Source organism: Simochromis diagramma, unplaced genomic scaffold (assembly GCF_900408965.1).
Source record: "Simochromis diagramma unplaced genomic scaffold, fSimDia1.1 OVJJ01000800.1, whole genome shotgun sequence".
Taxonomy (NCBI): domain Eukaryota; kingdom Metazoa; phylum Chordata; class Actinopteri; order Cichliformes; family Cichlidae; genus Simochromis; species Simochromis diagramma.
This window is the reverse complement of record NW_024387334.1, coordinates 41,759-58,342: the sequence shown is the minus strand read 5'-3', so window position 1 is coordinate 58,342 and position 16,584 is coordinate 41,759. Positions and strand designations below refer to the sequence as shown.

General features: G+C 47.5%; 1 protein-coding gene across 5 annotated transcripts; it reads right to left on the bottom strand.

The window, feature by feature from the left end:
• Positions 1–258: 258 nt before the first annotated feature.
• Positions 259–16,106, bottom strand: LOC120718139 (acyl-coenzyme A thioesterase 11-like). 5 transcript variants are annotated; one of them, XM_040006493.1, is made up of 18 exons: positions 16,099–16,106; positions 13,493–13,505; positions 9,067–9,258; positions 8,920–8,989; positions 8,782–8,842; positions 8,260–8,364; positions 7,279–7,414; positions 6,424–6,515; positions 4,974–5,035; positions 4,654–4,773; positions 4,426–4,564; positions 3,453–3,508; positions 3,270–3,336; positions 2,428–2,511; positions 2,222–2,355; positions 1,032–1,199; positions 832–958; positions 259–759 (listed from the first exon to the last, which is right to left on the bottom strand). In XM_040006493.1, the coding sequence occupies exons 3-18, from the start codon at positions 9,248–9,250 to the stop codon at positions 631–633; spliced, it is 1,734 nt and encodes a 577-aa protein (XP_039862427.1). In that variant the 5' UTR covers positions 9,251–9,258; positions 13,493–13,505; positions 16,099–16,106; the 3' UTR covers positions 259–630. The 5 variants fall into 5 exon arrangements, with proteins under 5 accessions (XP_039862427.1, XP_039862424.1, XP_039862426.1 ...); XM_040006490.1 differs by lacking the exon at positions 16,099–16,106 and having other exon boundaries at positions 13,493–13,612; XM_040006492.1 differs by lacking the exons at positions 13,493–13,505; positions 16,099–16,106 and adding an exon at positions 13,234–13,483.
• Positions 16,107–16,584: the final 478 nt, after the last annotated feature.

Below are 16,584 nucleotides of genomic sequence, written 5' to 3'. Positions count from 1 at the left end.
GCCTCTTAGCCTGTGTGAGCTAGTCCGAGGTTTGTGATTCAGCAGCAGCTGAACACAGCACACACGTATGAAACACTCTCCTGCTGCAGCTAACATTTCACATGCAGCCCGCCTCTCTTACTGACTGCAGCACTGCATTATTTGCATCCATAAATGTGTCTTTAAAGTGTCACAGGTGGCATCAGTGCTCTCAGAGTCTCACTTGGTACTTTTAATGCTGATTTTTGAACGTTTACAACAAAGAAAATCATCCATCACTCGATTAAAACAAGGAAAAATACAACACAGCACTTTATTGTAGTTCAGTGGAAAAAGTGAATATTCATGTTTTAAACCAGCACGTCACGTTGAACTGCAGCAAACAGTTAGTGTTAAAATGAACCTGCATTAAGTACAAGCCCACACCTGTACAGCTGTTACAGTCATGTACCTTTAACCTACAAACATGAACAGCAGCTCAGTCACTGACACAGCGGCTGATTTTACTCACTTAACAAGTCGATTGTTACTGCTGACCTTTGTATCAATCCATGAAATGATCATAAAGTCTTCCCGCCACATAAACCAAGCAGGCTGTCCCCACAGTAGCGTCTGGTGCTGAGGAGAGCCTCGGACAGGCTGCTGCCACTGTCACAGTCTGTTCCTGGTCAAGTACTGGCTGCAGGAGCAGAAGGTGTGGTAGAAAGAGGAGGACAGGCCGGCAATATCTGTGGAGATGTAGGGAAGGACCTCCGGAGACGCCTGGTTAAAGTAGCTGATCTGAAAGAAAGACAACATACTAATAACAGCCAGCTGTGATAAGAGCACATGTACGACTGCTGCTTTCCTCACCAGGGACTTGTTGTCTTTGGTCTCCAGTATGGTGAATCCAGCACACAGAACCTCTCCTCTGTTATAGCCTTCAGTGGGAGGGTGAGTGGGCAGGGACACGGAGCGCAGGGCGATGACATACGGGTCTCTGAAGGAAAACAGAAAGGGAACGCATCAGGAAACCCTGCAGGACACAGGTGGATGGATCTGGCTCTACTGACCCGCTGCCACATGGCTTCCTTTTGGAGGCCAACAGGATGAAGTCCTGGAGAATCCCTTTTGCCTGATTGGCTGCAGTGGGAGATCCCATCGCGCCATGACGCACCGATGGAGTCACCACACGATATATGAAGTCATCGTTGTCGACCAGCTGAATCAGCTCGCACTTCCTGTTTGAGGAAACATACACACTGTTAAAAAGGGGACTGGCAGCACTGTTTAAAGACTAAGCTGCAGTTTACTCCACAGGTATCCACGGCAGAGGCAAACAGCTGCTTCTGTGCTTCACCAGCTGAGGGGTGGAGCTCGTGCATAGGGACACTGAAGGGGAAAACTACATAACAAAGGGCTTGGTGATGACATCACCCAGATCTCCACCCATCTCTGCTGCTTATCCTTCTCAGGGTCGCAGGGGGTGGAGCCTATCCCAGCCGTCTTAGAGGCAGGGTACACACTGGACAGGTCACCAGTCGGTCGCAGGGCTTAACACGACCATTCACACCTATGTGAGAGTTTCCAGTTAACCTAACCCACTAATTGCATGTCCTTGGACTGTGGAGGAAGCTGGAGGACAGGGGTGAACCCAGGGGGATGCAGGGGGAACCCGGAGGGGCGGAGTCTGCCCCAAGCAAGGGAGTCTGCCCCACTGTGATACCTCAGTGACCGATCCACAACATCCAGTTATTGTTTTAAAACTGGGATTTCCCACAGTGGTCTGCTCCACCAGCACAGGCCCACGGTGTTGACAGCATCGGAGACAAAGCTCCGCCTCCTCCACAGACAAGGGGATTTTGGGTTCAAGAGCTGCTCACCACGTTCTTTCCACCACCTGCTGGTCATGAGATCAATGCAAAGAATAAGGCTGCAAATCTAAGCAGCTAGGATGAGCTTCATCTGCAGGCTGGCTCGGCTGGGGGAGAGCCACCGTTCCCCTTTTATGTAAACGTGAGAATAAAGAGACAGACAGGCCCTCACAGCTAATGTCACTTTAACCTTAACATGTCAGCCTCAGTGCAAAGTGAGCAGCATGAAGCTAAACCACACGTCGCTTATTTTTAACCCTGAACCTCAGAAAAGTCCATCATTGGAATCGGAGAACAATACCGAGGCAGCGAGTCGAAACAGGCCGCGCACAGAAACCGCTGAACTTGACTCGTAGCAACGGGCAAACAGACGAGTCCCAGAGTCTTACTTGTAATGAGAGTCCCAGCTCGGCCTGTTGCTCAGCTCGGCGAGTAAATCAAAGGCTCTGTGAGCAGGAACGTCCACCTCACATTCAATCTTGAAACTCAGCATGGACTTCTGCTCCAGGGTGTAAAGCTGAACCTGTGAACACAACATAAAGCACCGATGGGCAGACTCACACAAACAAACAGCTCATTAGTGAGACGCACATACCTGGTCCTTCTCACAGCTCAGGCGCCAGCTGCTTCTGGCTGCCAGCATCTTCAGAGCTGAGACGTTGTTAAAGCTCAGATACACCTGGAAGCACAAACACAGGAACCACAAACTCATCTCCAGAGCTCAGCGTTAGCAGGCCGCCTCCCGCCATTCAAATACTACTTATTATATATGAATCAGCGCCGTCTAACAGTGTAAGTATTAAGGGTGCAAAATGAAGACAAACTGCTGCAGCACTATTTCTCATCTGCAGTGAAGGTGAAGCACAGCAGTGCGACACGTCGGCCTGTCAGAGGTTCAGTCGACTAAATCAGTCTGCAGGCACGGCGAGAGTCCGACTGTGGCTCAGGTTTGGAGCTAAGTGGGACGACATGAACACGCTGAGGTCTGCTCGGTCAGATCATACAAACTGGAACAAATCACTGAACATCCTTTAAGAAAGAAACAGAAATCATGTCCCACAAGTCGTGACGACGCAGCACCGACACACAGCTGAGACGCTGATGTGGGTGAAGAGACTCAGCTGAGAAAACTATTAAAGGTTTACTGTGTCCAGCTCAAGCACAGGCTGTGACAGGATCATCATCAGCTGACGAGCAGCTGTGGAAATCACCTTATTGGTGCAAAAATACTGTTTTATGTCCCGTATGTCCGGTAGATTCAGCTGCAGAAATGAGAACTAATGATGTGTTTGTGACAAGCTGCTAGTAACAAGGTGCCAAGTTGTCTGTTATTTGTAATACAGTAATACACACATGTATATAAAGAAAGTTTCTCTCCCGTGAGTCCACGTGGACTAACGTGAGCAGTACAGGTGACGGCGTGGAGCTTCTCCTCACCTGGTTGGTGGGATCCCAGGGAACAGACAGAGGCACCTCCCCCTGCGTGCGGGAAATGATGTACTTCCTAAACACAGTTAGAGGAATGCTGCATCAGGATGATGGCACTGTGCACAAAGCTGCACAACAAACGCTGATGTAGCTGCAGAGACGGTGCATTAGGGGCTGTTTGGAGACACGTACCTGTCCAGCCTGATCTTTTTCCTGGCTGTTGCCTCCTGAAACCTCCTTTGTCCTTCCTGTAAATGAGACGGACACACAGGCAGAGGGCACCAGTGTGTAACACAGCGGGCAGATTCCCAGCACCAGTTTATGACCAGTACACCGATCTGTGGCACAAACTGAGTGGAGTGTTATTACTCGGTGTTTGTTCATGCTGATAACGACCTACAACTACAGCGAGGCCGCTCCATCAGACGGATTTATGACTGATAACATGATGTGAAGCTCTGATCGCTGCTCAGCCGTCACGGCTTAATGGTTAATCGAGTGTTTCTGCACCTCCTTTATGACACTCGTGTTTTATCCTACAGGACGATCTCCACAAACTGCTTCACCACAGATGAAGCGTGAATGAAGCTGACACCAACATTATCCTGTCAATCTACTGCTCCACACTTTAACCCCACCAGCACACACTCCCCTGACCGTGCTTTCCTGCAGGTGTATAATGTGTAACAATCATAGTAATTTAATACTGTATTTACATGATTTCAACATTTGAATGGAGTTCATAATAACAGCGTTCACAGTGACGGGGCATGTGGACGTGCTCAGGCCTGTGAGCCACGGACGCTGTGACGCTTCCACCAGTAACAAAGGAAGGAAAACGCACGCAGAGGCCATGTTTCCTGCTGCGCAGTCATCCATCCATCAGCACCACGGGCGGTGCAAAAGGCTGACCCAGCTACACTGATGTCACCCACCGCTGTCTCTGAGCTCACCTTGGGTGAAGATCAGCTGTTATCAGGAGTCTGGCTGTGAAACGTTCATAGGCTGATGTCTTGTGACTGACACCTTGTTAGCCAATCAGAGTGCGGTTTCATACCACAAATTCTGAAGCAGATTTCATGTCTTTCAGTCAGTATTAGCCAATCACAGACAGCCGCGTCACATCCACGCTAACGAGCCGTTTGTGAGCGTTAGCTTAACTCACCAGGGGTTCAGGTCGTATCCGTGGTAATGTGCGTGGCTTCCCGCCATCATCGAGCACCTCAAAGGTCATGAAGGCGGAGTTTATGTGTCGGTTAGGCCCCTCCTCGTGGTAGGCCTCCGCGCGCACGCCCACCTCCATGCTGCAGTAAGGACACGTGTCAGTATGCAACCAGTGGTTCTGTCTGCTGCACAGCTGCAGTGCTGCGTCTCTGCCAGCGTTCTGGGATACCTGTTTCTGAAGGCGTTGTTCACTATCGCCTTCAGCAGCAATCTGTCTCCAACCTGAGAAGGTCCTCTGAAGGTGAACATGTCGATGGCTCGAAGGGTGGGATGAGCCTGAGACAGACGGCTGCAAGCAGAGAGCACAGAGACAATAGGCCACGACCTCCCACGTGCTCGCCGTGTTCAGGTTACTCACACAGCTGGACAGATCCTTTAATCTGCCACGAGGACTGAACTACACTGATCAGAATGTGGAGGTCAAAGGTCACAATGGTGCATCCTATTTTTAGGTAAAAATATGAAGGAAAGACGTGTTTGTGACTGTACCTGGCAGCGATTGTAGCTACGTTCACCATCCAGGCCATGATCTGCCCTCCAAATGTATTCACCTGGGATTCAAACACAGCAATGATCTGACAAGTCTCAGCGGTACCATCACACACTGATGAACACTCACATGTAAAACAGCTGGGCCTCATTTACAAACCTGTGTGTAGGATCCATACACACAGTTCAAAGTTAGATGTTTAGACACAAGTTCAGCCATTTGTGTTGTTTCAGAAATCGCTCTGCCCGGGGCTGGGCGCTCAGGTATGTAGCAGCTCAGTCCCGGTGGCTACTTGGCGGGGCCTGGCGCCTGTTGCTCGGTCAGGCCTCTTCCGGGGTGTGGGGGGCCCTCGGGCCTCCGGGCCTGCGGCTCGGTTCACTCTGGCACAGCTGGCTGCCGGCAGAGCCGGCGGGCACGCCACTGCAGCCCCCTCTGGCTTCTGCTCCGTGGCTGCTGGGTGACCCCTCATCTGGGGCTCTCCTCAGCTCTTCCCAGGAGGGTGGCACGGATGCCCCTCCGGTGGTCCTCCTTGGGCTCTCGCACTCTGGGGCCTCTGGATGTCTGAGCCTGGATCTCCTTCATGCCCTGGGGGGCGGGGCTATGGCTCTCTACACCCTCTAACAGACCATCACATGTGGAAACCATTTGAATACAAGCGCGCTGATCCACACAGGTGTGCACTGTTCATGGACATAAACTACACCTTTCTTGGCTGCTACCTCAAAGCACATTGTGCGCTGTCGGTCCTGCGTGCTGCACAACAACATTCAGTATTTAGTATTTACTGCTGTTTACACTCAGCTAGATTAATGTGATGGTGTCGTGTTTAGTATGTTGCTCTGTTGTTTTTGCTTGTTTTCTCTTTTTTCCTCTCAACAGCTGATCCAGGAGATTTTTCTTCTTCTTTCTCTTTTTAAGTCTTTCTCCCTTTCCTATCCCTCACTCATGTCTGTCCCGTCTGTAACAACTGAAAATAAAATAAAATAAATAATAACAACAAAGGTCGATCAAATGGACCAATACGGCAAGGCCGTGATGATCCACTTGGTGAAGTAAATCCATTGGGTCTCCTTGTTGGTCTTCAGACAACAGATCTGGCTAAAGAACCAAATGGGACAGGCAAACGACCAAAACAAAATCGCTCTGACAGCAGCAGTCAGCGCCTCAGTCTACGCTCAGATGTAGTCAGTGTTTGGAGGCCATGAGCTGATGTTTTGAACCAAAAAAGGAGTAAAAGAAATAAAATGCTACTGCATCTCCACTTCAGCGTATTAAATAAAAGCCAAATGTTTTGTTCGTACGAAACGAGGCCACGCAGGTGTTTCTGGTGACAACAGCTTCAAACTCAGTCTCCTTCAAATATTCCACGTTGTAACAGCACGAGACAGACCAGCGACAAACCGCCGCGTCCGCTCCAGTTCAGATGGGAAACACATGAAATGAACTGACCTGATGGTTTGCATGTGGAGGCAGAACCAGCTCCACACTCTCCACCCGAGTCCTCTCTGCTGCCACTGCATTGGGTCCCACTGAGCTGTCAACTGATACAGAAACAAGTCAAGTCGTCCCTCTATGTGAAGAAAGTACTAATTGAAGTTTGATGGTCATTTAGAGCCAGACGGTTGTCTTTGTTAGCGACCACAGCAGACGCCATGGAGCCACAGGCTAAAGTATCAGGTCAGTGCAAATGTTCTTCTCTCAGCTTCGCCGGCTTCTCCTCCTGCCTGAGCTTCCTTTGTCCTCCTCGCGAGTGCCCGGACCATCGCAGCCTTGCCTCCCTACGCTCGTCTTAACTCGAGTCGTTCCTCTCATATCCTCATTTCATGTCCACAGTGGTCACTCCCAGTGGAAACCCCGACATCTTAACTCCTCCAGCTCGGCCTCTTGTTTTTGTTAGTGCCACTGCCTCCAAACCATGGCAGCTCTCACTACCATGGTTTCAATCCTCCGTCACATATCAACCCTGAAACCTGTCTCTTTTCTTCCCCCGTCTGTTGCTCTGGATGGTTGAGCCCAGGTATCTAAACTCCTTCCTGTTACCTGCAGCCTCCCTGCTCTCCCTACAGGTCACATCATCTGCAAACCTCACCGTTCACAGAAGGGGCTGAGAGCAGATCCCTGCTGTGATGCCAGACACCTCCCCATGTCATGCACCAGCCTCACACGCTTCTCCAGCACTTCTGACATTCTCGTGTAAACCCACAGCTGCTCTCTTGTATCCTGTGCTTTCTACACGCACAACGACGCAGTGAAGTGAAAAGACTTTGCTGTCTGCCGGGACGTGGCCGGGTGCGTCACACTCACCCTGCTGCACCGACTCATTGGAGAGCAAATCCTTGATGATGTCATCGTGCACCATTCGGACCCTCCGCCTTTCAGCGGCCACGCTGTATTCAACCTGCTCCTTCTGCGTGAGAGGAACAATGGGCTTCAAGGTCACCTGTGAGGTTCGGTTCAGGAGGTACCACACACACACACACACACACACACACACACACACACACACACACACACAGGTCAGACCACAGCAGCACTAAAAGGCATGACTCTGTTTTACAATGAGAGCTTGTGGTATGATGGTGTCTGTCTGTGGTGCTGCTGCAGTTTGTCTCACAGTCATAAAGATCCCGTATAAGTGCTGAGACTCTGACGCTGGATTTTGACCTTTGGAGCTCTACAAACGTCAGCTATGTGTCCCCAGCACGTCCCCGAGGTCACGTGATCAGCGTGTGCTCGCTGTGCATCATACGATGCTGAAAACTAAAGCAGACACACGAACAGCAGCCCCCAGACTCTGAGCTCTCTCCCCCCCACCCCCCTCCCCGACCAATCACAGCAGATGGCCCCGCCCCTCCCTGAGCCTGGTTCTTCCTGTTAAAAGGGAGTTTTTCCTTCCCACTGTCGCCAAAGTGCTGCTCACAGGGGTCATGTGATTGTTGGGCTCTTCTCTGCATGCATCACTGAGGCTCTACTGTACAGTATAAAGCACCTCGAGGTGGCTGTTGTTGTGATTTGATGCTGTGTAAATAAAACTGAATTGAAAAACAACTACAAACTCTTTTCAGACTTTTGGTCAACCTTTGTTTTTATGTCCTGGCATTGTTGTGAAGCATTTTGTGATGTTTATCTTGAACGGTTACTAGGTTACGCACTAAATTTCCTTTGAGATGCAACAACACATAAACAACATGCTTTTAAACAGTGACATTCATCTAGTTATCAGTAATGTGGCAAACGTCCACACACTCTCCAGCGTGTCGTAATCACGCATCACACTCCCCGCACCTTTTGTCCTGTGCTTGTGCGCTGGGTAACAAAGGTGGCGTAGGCATGACAAACCCTCCAGTGACGATCAGAGAACAGGTCCTCACAGTTTACCTGTATGCCCACCTGAGGGGAAGCACGGGACAGTACGTTAAGGTAAACACACATGGTTGTACCCGTGAGAACAGCACACGCAGCTAACTGAATGGCAGGAAGTTGAATTAGTGTGTTTAGAGCTCACAGTGTTCATTCATGTCACAGCCCCACACAAAGAAAACGTATTAGGCTTTTTTATCAACTTCTGTGATTGAACATGATGTGGTGGAAATCAGCATGCCCCCCCACAGCCCAGTGGGCAGCTCTGATCCTTGAGTTGGCTTTACAAGTCCACACTCTCAGACTGCTTCACTTTATTCAGCCTGCTGACGATGGAGGGGTGCAAACACCTGCCAGCTCTTACTTTGGGATTTTCAAGCAATGCTTTCATCCCTGATTTCAAAAACAACGAAAGACACAAAGAACAGCAGCGTGAAGTTCACTGACCTCCATGCTGGTGTTAAAGGCTCTGTTGACCTTTGCCCTGATATTCACCACCTGACCCACACTGAAGAAAGATGGAAAGGCGGAGTTACTACCTTCAGCCCAACCCTTCCATACACACTCACACACGCCTCCTCTCACCTGATGGTGTGCTCAAAGTGGATGTCATCCATCGAAGCAGTGACGCAGGGACTGCCAGCGTGCCTCTCAGCTGCACGGTCGAACAGTGAGGTCATTACAACATGCACTACACGCTTCCAACACACACCTGTGACACACAAAGCTCACCTGAGAGGCAGGCGGCGGAGTCCATCCATTTGAGCAGCTGACCCACGCTGAGCTCCTGCCGATGGTTGCTGTGACAGGGCATCACGATCTGACTCATTTTCACCTCTGTCGGGTTGTAGTTTTCTTCTTCTTCCTCTTCTTCTCCATCCTCTTCCTCCAAACAATCTGATGTCCTGGAACTCATTTGGAAAGCTGGGGAAACAAATGAAAGGAAAGACACTGAAGCTACAGTACTGTGCAAAAGTCTTGAGTCACACCTCATTTTCTTTTGTTTTGCCCCCAAAGAGCCAGACTTTGTAATCATTTTGAAACCTGATACTGAACAATAGTTTTGCTCTAGTCCGATTTCAGATGAATGTCTTTTTGTTTGTTCAGTCACTTAAAACTGACCTATGACTCTTTTTGAAGCATTCAATTCAGCTTTATTTATAAAACACCAAATCACAACAACAGTCGCCTCAAGGTGCTTTATACTGTACAGTAGAGCCTACAGTGATACATGCACAGAAAACCCAACAATCATATGACCCCCTGTGAGCAGCACTTTGGCGACAGTGGGAAGGAAAAACTCCCTTTTAACAGGAAGAAACCTCCAGGAGAACCAGGCTCAGGGAGGGGCGGGGCCATCTGCTGCAAACGGCTGGGGCGAAAAAGGCACCTAACCCAGGAGGTGAACCAGTGCGTCTACACACAACAGACAATTTAGCAAAGAACCAACTAGGGCTGTGCGATATGACCAACATCTCAGATCCTGATATAAGACATCTATCGTCCGATAACGATATAAATCACAAAATTGTAACATTTTCTATAAAGTCTGTGAATCTCGGGCAGCTCGACCTGCGTGAAGTGTTTCCTGCTGCGTGTCATGTAGCTGGAGTCGAGTGTTTTAACGATGCATGAAACGACACATTTTTAGACATAAGTTGTAACGGCGCCGTTTTCTTTGTGAGTATTTATCACACGGCGTGCTGCGGGGAAAAGCCTGTTCTAACGTTTGAGTCTAAGGTTTATTTTTTAGCACCTGGCGGCTCTTTTTTGCTTCTCATCTGTAAACAATCTGCATCTTTCACGTGATTCAATTTATTTTGTAAAGTCTCAACAGGATCTTGAGCTTTATTGTGAAAGGTTTATGTGGAACAAGCGGACACGCGGTGGTTTTACCGTCGTTAAAAACAGGCGCTTGTCCGTCCGTAGTGTCGTTATATTAAATATAAGAGAAAGAGAGAACTTTAAGAACTTAATATAGCCACTACAGTGACATCAGAACGATGAAAAATTATTGCCGTAAACAGTTTATTTTGCGACACCACGAAACAAACGATAGCGTAAAATGAAACTATAGATGTTTTTATATCATCATCCATATATATCGTTATATCGAACAGCCCTAGAACCAACTGTAGACTGATTGAGCTACTGCTCAGCACTCCCAGTCTGCTTCCCACCAAACATTCATCAGGTAACTGACTGCAAGTGTCAGTCGATGGAGCCACGTCAGCCCACTATCAGTGGAAAAGAACGTGCAGCACAGCTGAGGCTTGTAAAGATGCACCTAAATAACGCACATAAAGAGTCCTGGAACAAAGTGAACACAAGTTTAGCCGTAACGCACAACGCCACACCAGACCTCCTCATGTGAACGGTCAATGATGGTGATTCTTTACATTTGCTTTGCAGCCACAGGATCCGGGCACACCGTGAACTCCTCTGTACACCAAAGGAGTCCAGAGTCAGCTGTGAGGCCCTCCGACAGCTAAAGCTCGGTGGGATCTATGGTGGAGCTGCATATCACTAAGACTGTCTGACACGTGACAGCTGTGATGGCTGATTGCTTGGTTCTGTTGGTCACTGCATGCCTGCACAGCATCGTCTGCGCTGCATGCTCCAGAACACAGTAGGTTGGTTTTTGTTCTTAATGCATCAGATTTTATTTTTATTGTATCCTATAGTTCAGGTTCTAATACATAGTTTGATATGTTGTTGATTGTTCTTTGTTTTCGTTGTATTCATTTATGTGCTTATGCACATGTGCATAAATACACAGATACTCTATGTTGTTGTGCTACATGTAGGGTGTACAGCAGTTTGCAATGTTGTTTTGCATACAGACTATACAAACACATTATTAGAATTTTATTATTATATTATTATAAATATTAACCTGTAGTTACTGTGGGATGGTGCCAAAAACAGTATGTTATGTGTACTTAACAGCACTCGTGCCAAAGGCTAACATAGATTGAGCATTTAGAATAAGCTAACAGGAAGCTGAGGTAACCCCAGGTTACTGACTGTACAGACAGTATGTGAAACATGCAGAGCCAGACTTGTTCTCACTTGTTACAACTGATCTTTTGTGTCGTTGCTTAAAGTGGAATAAGATAGAGGAGGTGGCACCATTAAAGCACGGTAACGACAACAACAACAACAAAAACCAAACAGAAAACTCCATGAAACTCAAAGTGGATACAAAGCAGAGCACTCAGGGTGTACACGCAGCTGAATGAGATGTGCTGCTTAAAGCACTTTGAGGGCTCGAGTAAAAGCTCCACATGAGAACCATTTACTACATGAAGACTGGATGAATATAACACTCACAGACATTTCAGGGCCTCCACTATGGGCTCACAATGTGGTCATAAATATTTTGTACTTGTTACAAGTCCGAATTTTGACCCTATTTTTCTTCCTTTCATCTGATTGGTCAATGTCATGTCAATCACAAATGTAACAATCCAATCAGAGAACAGATGGGTTTGGCTGTCGGAGGGGCGCTTTTTTGAACTGCAGGTCCTTGAAGGGTAGCAGCTAGGTCCCCTAACTTTCAGCAGCTGTTGAAAGGAAAAAGTTGTGCTATATCAGTGGTTAGAAATACATTATTACTTTAGGATTAGTTTAACACAAAGTCAGGGCTGACCCGGGACCATTGCTGTGAGTCACAGTGCGCAGCATAAAAGTCCTTTCACATCGGACGCAGGATGTGCTGCTAATGCTAACTGCTAACTAAAAGCAAAGGATCCAGAATTTGTTGCTGGCTGCTGGGCTCTGTGGGTTTTTGCAGCAGCTCTACCTGTACTAGATGCACCTGCTCCTTGTCGTTTCCATCTCTGACTTTATGTGAACTACAAGAGTTTCTGTTTTTTTTGCTACTTCCTCAAATGTTCAATAAAAACATGTATGCTAATTCATAACGAAGAAAGCTTTGTAATGAAGACTGTCATTTCCAAAACACTGCCCCCCCACCCCGCGGTCCGCAGCGCTGTTGAAAAGGCTGTGGAAGTCCCTGTATTAAACACGTAGACCTGTGACACAAAAATCACCAAACTCGGACGACCACAGACTGTTTTCCTTCGTGGTGAAAGGAAAACGCTGGGCTGGCATGTAAAAGGGCATTTATTCCCTTCAAAGACCTGCAGTTCAAAAAAAGCGCCCCTCCGACAGCCACACCCATCTGTTCTCTGATTGGATTGTTACATTTGTGATTGACATGACATTCACCAATCAGATGAAAGGAAGAAAAATAGGGTCAAAATTCGGACTTGTAACAAGTACAAAATATTTATGACCACATTTTGAGCCCATACTCCACAGCCAACACCGGCCTGATAAGTAAAAAGCGTTTCTCTTGGATGCCACCAGGGGGCGATGTCTTTGGCTTTCAGCCATACAAGTCTACGGAAAAACAGCTTTGTGCCTTCAGCGCAGTGAAAACGTTTGTAGCCTCAGTCAATAAGCAACACTGCATTCAACATAAAGTCGCTCCACGTATCAGAAAGGCTGGTCAATGAGGCTCTAACAAACCGTCACTCATCCGCTTTCACAGCACTCACAAACCACGGTGTGTGTTTGTCAGCGTTGATGGAATCAGCTCCAAGCTTTCTGCTCGGTGAAGGGCTCAGCGCACACAGGTGAGGACTGTGCTGCAAGCACGTCGCAGTTTGACACGGAAGCCTCGAGATGAACTTTCACAGACTGTGGCCGTGACTCATGTTTCTGACACAGCTCGTGGTGGCGACACATTAACAGTTTCTTGAACGATCCTTCGTTCAGCTTTGGACCTCAGAGGTTTGTGCCAACAAGCTTCTCACACAGCGACTGGTCTGCTCAGTCCCAGTACAGATGTTGTCCTGGTCTGGACAGGTGGAGCGGGGACCGGTTACGTACCTGTGGTCTGTAGCTCTAAAACAAACAGCAGTGACCGTCGACCGGTGTCCTCCTGCACTGTGCACACAACAGACAGTGACTGACGGTGACGCCCAGTCTAACCACTAGTTTCTGCCCAGCAGCTCCCAGTTCACAGGTTTGTGCGTCCTTCTAGTTCCACAAACTGCGCCTGCGAGCCAGCCTGGTTTCCAGTCCGAGCCGAGCCTAAACCCGCACCGAGACCATTACCTACATGTTAGTGTACATTAGAGGAACAAACCTGAGGGCGGCCACTCACACAGCTCCACAGACTCACGAAACACAACGACCAACACGGATTTCGCCAGTGCCTTTCAAAATAAAAGCCACACACGCACGCCTATGTGCGTCGATTTGCTGATTATACCAACCATGTGCTGTACATGTGCAACATTTAGCTCCTGGATAATAAGCTGAAGGGAACAGCGAATTTTTACAAAGTCAACGGTCAAAAGTTTTAGATCAGCCCAGTTCTTCCAGTTATTTATTGCAATTAGTCCTTCAAGTCCAATGAAGTCTGTCCTTGGAATGGTACAAAGGGAAGAGGCACGCAGCGTGGGTCAACAACTTAAAGCTGAGGCTGAGCAAGCCTTCCTACAGGTAATGATGGCCAAACGAAGCTTGTGTTAGAAACGGCTCATTATTCCAAGCGTTTCACCGTCCTCTGGTGACATCTGGTGGCCAAACTTATGAAGCGCAGCTTGAGTTTAAAGCGCTCTTCTTCATTAAGACTGCCCACAGAGTGGATACTGGGCCACCCTTAGGTTGCTTTCAACTGAAATAATTATGTCTGTTTGATTAATAAATACATTTGATTAATAAAGTTTCGTTCTTTAAACATGCGCCATGGTGTGGTCTTTCTTTGCTTGAAGTTGGTAAATACAATAATGTACAACACAGCGTGGAGTATGTGAGGCCCCGCCTCCACGTACTTATGCAGTTCATCACTGGACAGCTGTGTTTATAAATAATATGATATTAGGCCAATTTTCGTAGACATATTTTTGACCCGGGGGTAGAACTGATTGTGAACTGCAGGGGGTATGAACTTGTAAAGTAACAACATGATGCATTTAAGGTCATCCTGTTTGGTTTTTATTTAAGCAGAGAATTGGTTCCACTGTGTGATGGCCCAGTCTGTGTCTCTGATCATGTGACTCTGGCCAAACGAATCAAGCTTCGACACAGTGCTTCTGAAGCAGTGTGTTCATTTTTGTGACACACGCACCGGAGCGTCAGCTTCAAGCGGCCATCACTATTGTAAGGAGAGCTGTATGGCAAATAAATACTTTCTGTTCCACTACACTTGCCTTGGTCCATCTCACTGTGTTTCCAGCCCTGTTACAGTCGGTCTGTCCTACAGAGAAACTGCAAAGAAAGTCAAAGTGTCAGTGAGTCCAGTTTCCTTCAGCATCAAAGGCTCAGAAACTGTGACAGGAAGACGTCTGCAGACCCAAAGACACGACTGAATCAGAGGACAAGTTTCTGAGAGGTAACAGCTGTGTGATGGCGGCTCGCAGGACAGCAGCTTCAAGCAGCTTCATAGTGGTCGTAGTGAGAAAGCCTCCGTTCCAGCTGTGAAGAGAAACTTTGAGCTGCAGGTTTGACAGGACGAGTTGCAGAAAGAAAGCCAGACGTCAGAATAAGACAGAGGTTTGTCTGGGCCATGAAACACCGACACTGGACGACTGAAGACTGGAAGAAGGTATTATGGACTGATGGATCATCACGCAGGATCTTTGTACGGCGTTGAGTAGGTAAAAGACGGTTCCACAATGTGTAGCATCAACTGTCAAACATGCAGGAGGAAGTGTGATGGTCTGGGGCTGTTTGCTGGATCCAGGGTCGGTGACTCGTACAGAGTGAGAGGCTCCCTGAACCAAAACAGCTACCATAGCATCCTGCAGCTCCCTCTGGGGTCAGGGGTTCATCCTACAGCAAGATAATGGCCCAAAACACGAGTTCAAGCTATGCCAGAACTACCTCAGGAAAATAGAACAAGGGAGTGTCCAGCACAGTCTCCAGACTGAAACCCCATCGAGCTGGTTTGAACTGGACAGAAGAGTGAAAGCAAAGCAGCTACAAGGTCCACATTCATGGGAACTTCTGCTACAGATATGGGAGAGGATTCGATTTCTACGGTACTGTAGAAAGAAGCCACGAGTCAGACGTTTAGAATACACTTTGGTCTATAAATTGATTCCATGATTTCTTCTTTAACTCCAGTTTCTTATTTGTATATGCTTTTATTTCAGAGTGCAACGAAACATTAAACGGCATAATTTTCCATAAAAGACTTTAAAACCTGGGTTGTTCTTGGCAGCGTATTTGGGCATTTATTTTGATGTGCGTTTCAGTAGAAGGACTAGATGTTATAATCCCTGATTATGCACTGCTTTAAATTGAGAAAGGTTTGAGGGATGGCTGTTATGAGGAAAGCCCAGAAACTTTGCCAGCAGCACAGCGTTGTGTGCCTCAACTGTCGGTCTCTTACCCAGGCTAATCTGCCACTTTTCCTTCCTTGGTTAGGTTTAGGGATTAGAGATCTAAATTATCGTATTAAATTTGGGACACATCATCAGTAGTGGACCTTGGATTCATCGGGTGTTTCAGCCATTATCACCAGACACCCTCATCCAAGGAGGCCCTGCCAGGGTTGATCAGGCCCTGGAGTGTGTCTGGTTTATGTTAAATTGTTATTTCTCTTCTTCTTTCTTCTGTTTACACTTTATTTTCTATCTATTCACTGCAACTGAGAAATAATACTTACCTCTTTAGCATTTATGGAGCCTCACTTCTTCAAAGGGATAGAAAAGGTGATCGAGAGAAGAAAGACGAAGGGGACACGATCGGAGAGAGCAGGAAACAGTGCACTGTTTGGTGTTATGAAGCAGGTCACACAAACAGGAAGGAGCAGATTTATGGACACTTGTATGTGAGAAGCAAGATTTTAAAGTAAGAGTAAAATCACAATCCTTGCTGTAGATTTCAGGTCAGCGCTGCCACTTTTAATACTGTTGTGACTTCTATGAGCATTTGTGTCTTTAGCATTTTGTCAGAACGACAATTTTAACACGATCTTCAGATATCTGAAAGTAACGTGCTGTGATAAATCCACTGAATTACCCGCTGTTTTTTCTTAGCTCCCCACTGTGTGCTGTGAGTTTCCTCAGACTGCTAAACTCCCATTGCTTGTGAGCTTCATTCAGGATGTATTTGTTCTGTTTAGGATGTGGAAGACTGACTTCTTCAGCCTGAGCCTGGTGTGATTTACCTTGATAAAATGGTATGTTCAACTACAGAAGATAATCCTGTGTTATTTGTGGTTGTTCT

Excerpts from the sequence above, each read along its gene's own strand:
- LOC120718139 (XM_040006489.1), bottom strand. Across the intron at positions 7,415-8,259 it reads GCACAAGCACAGGACAAAAG|GTGACCTTGAAGCCCATTGT; the intron begins GTGCGGGGAGTG and ends CGAACCTCACAG. Across the intron at positions 2,512-3,269 it reads CCTGGGATCCCACCAACCAG|GTGTATCTGAGCTTTAACAA; the intron begins GTGAGGAGAAGC and ends TTGTGCTTCCAG.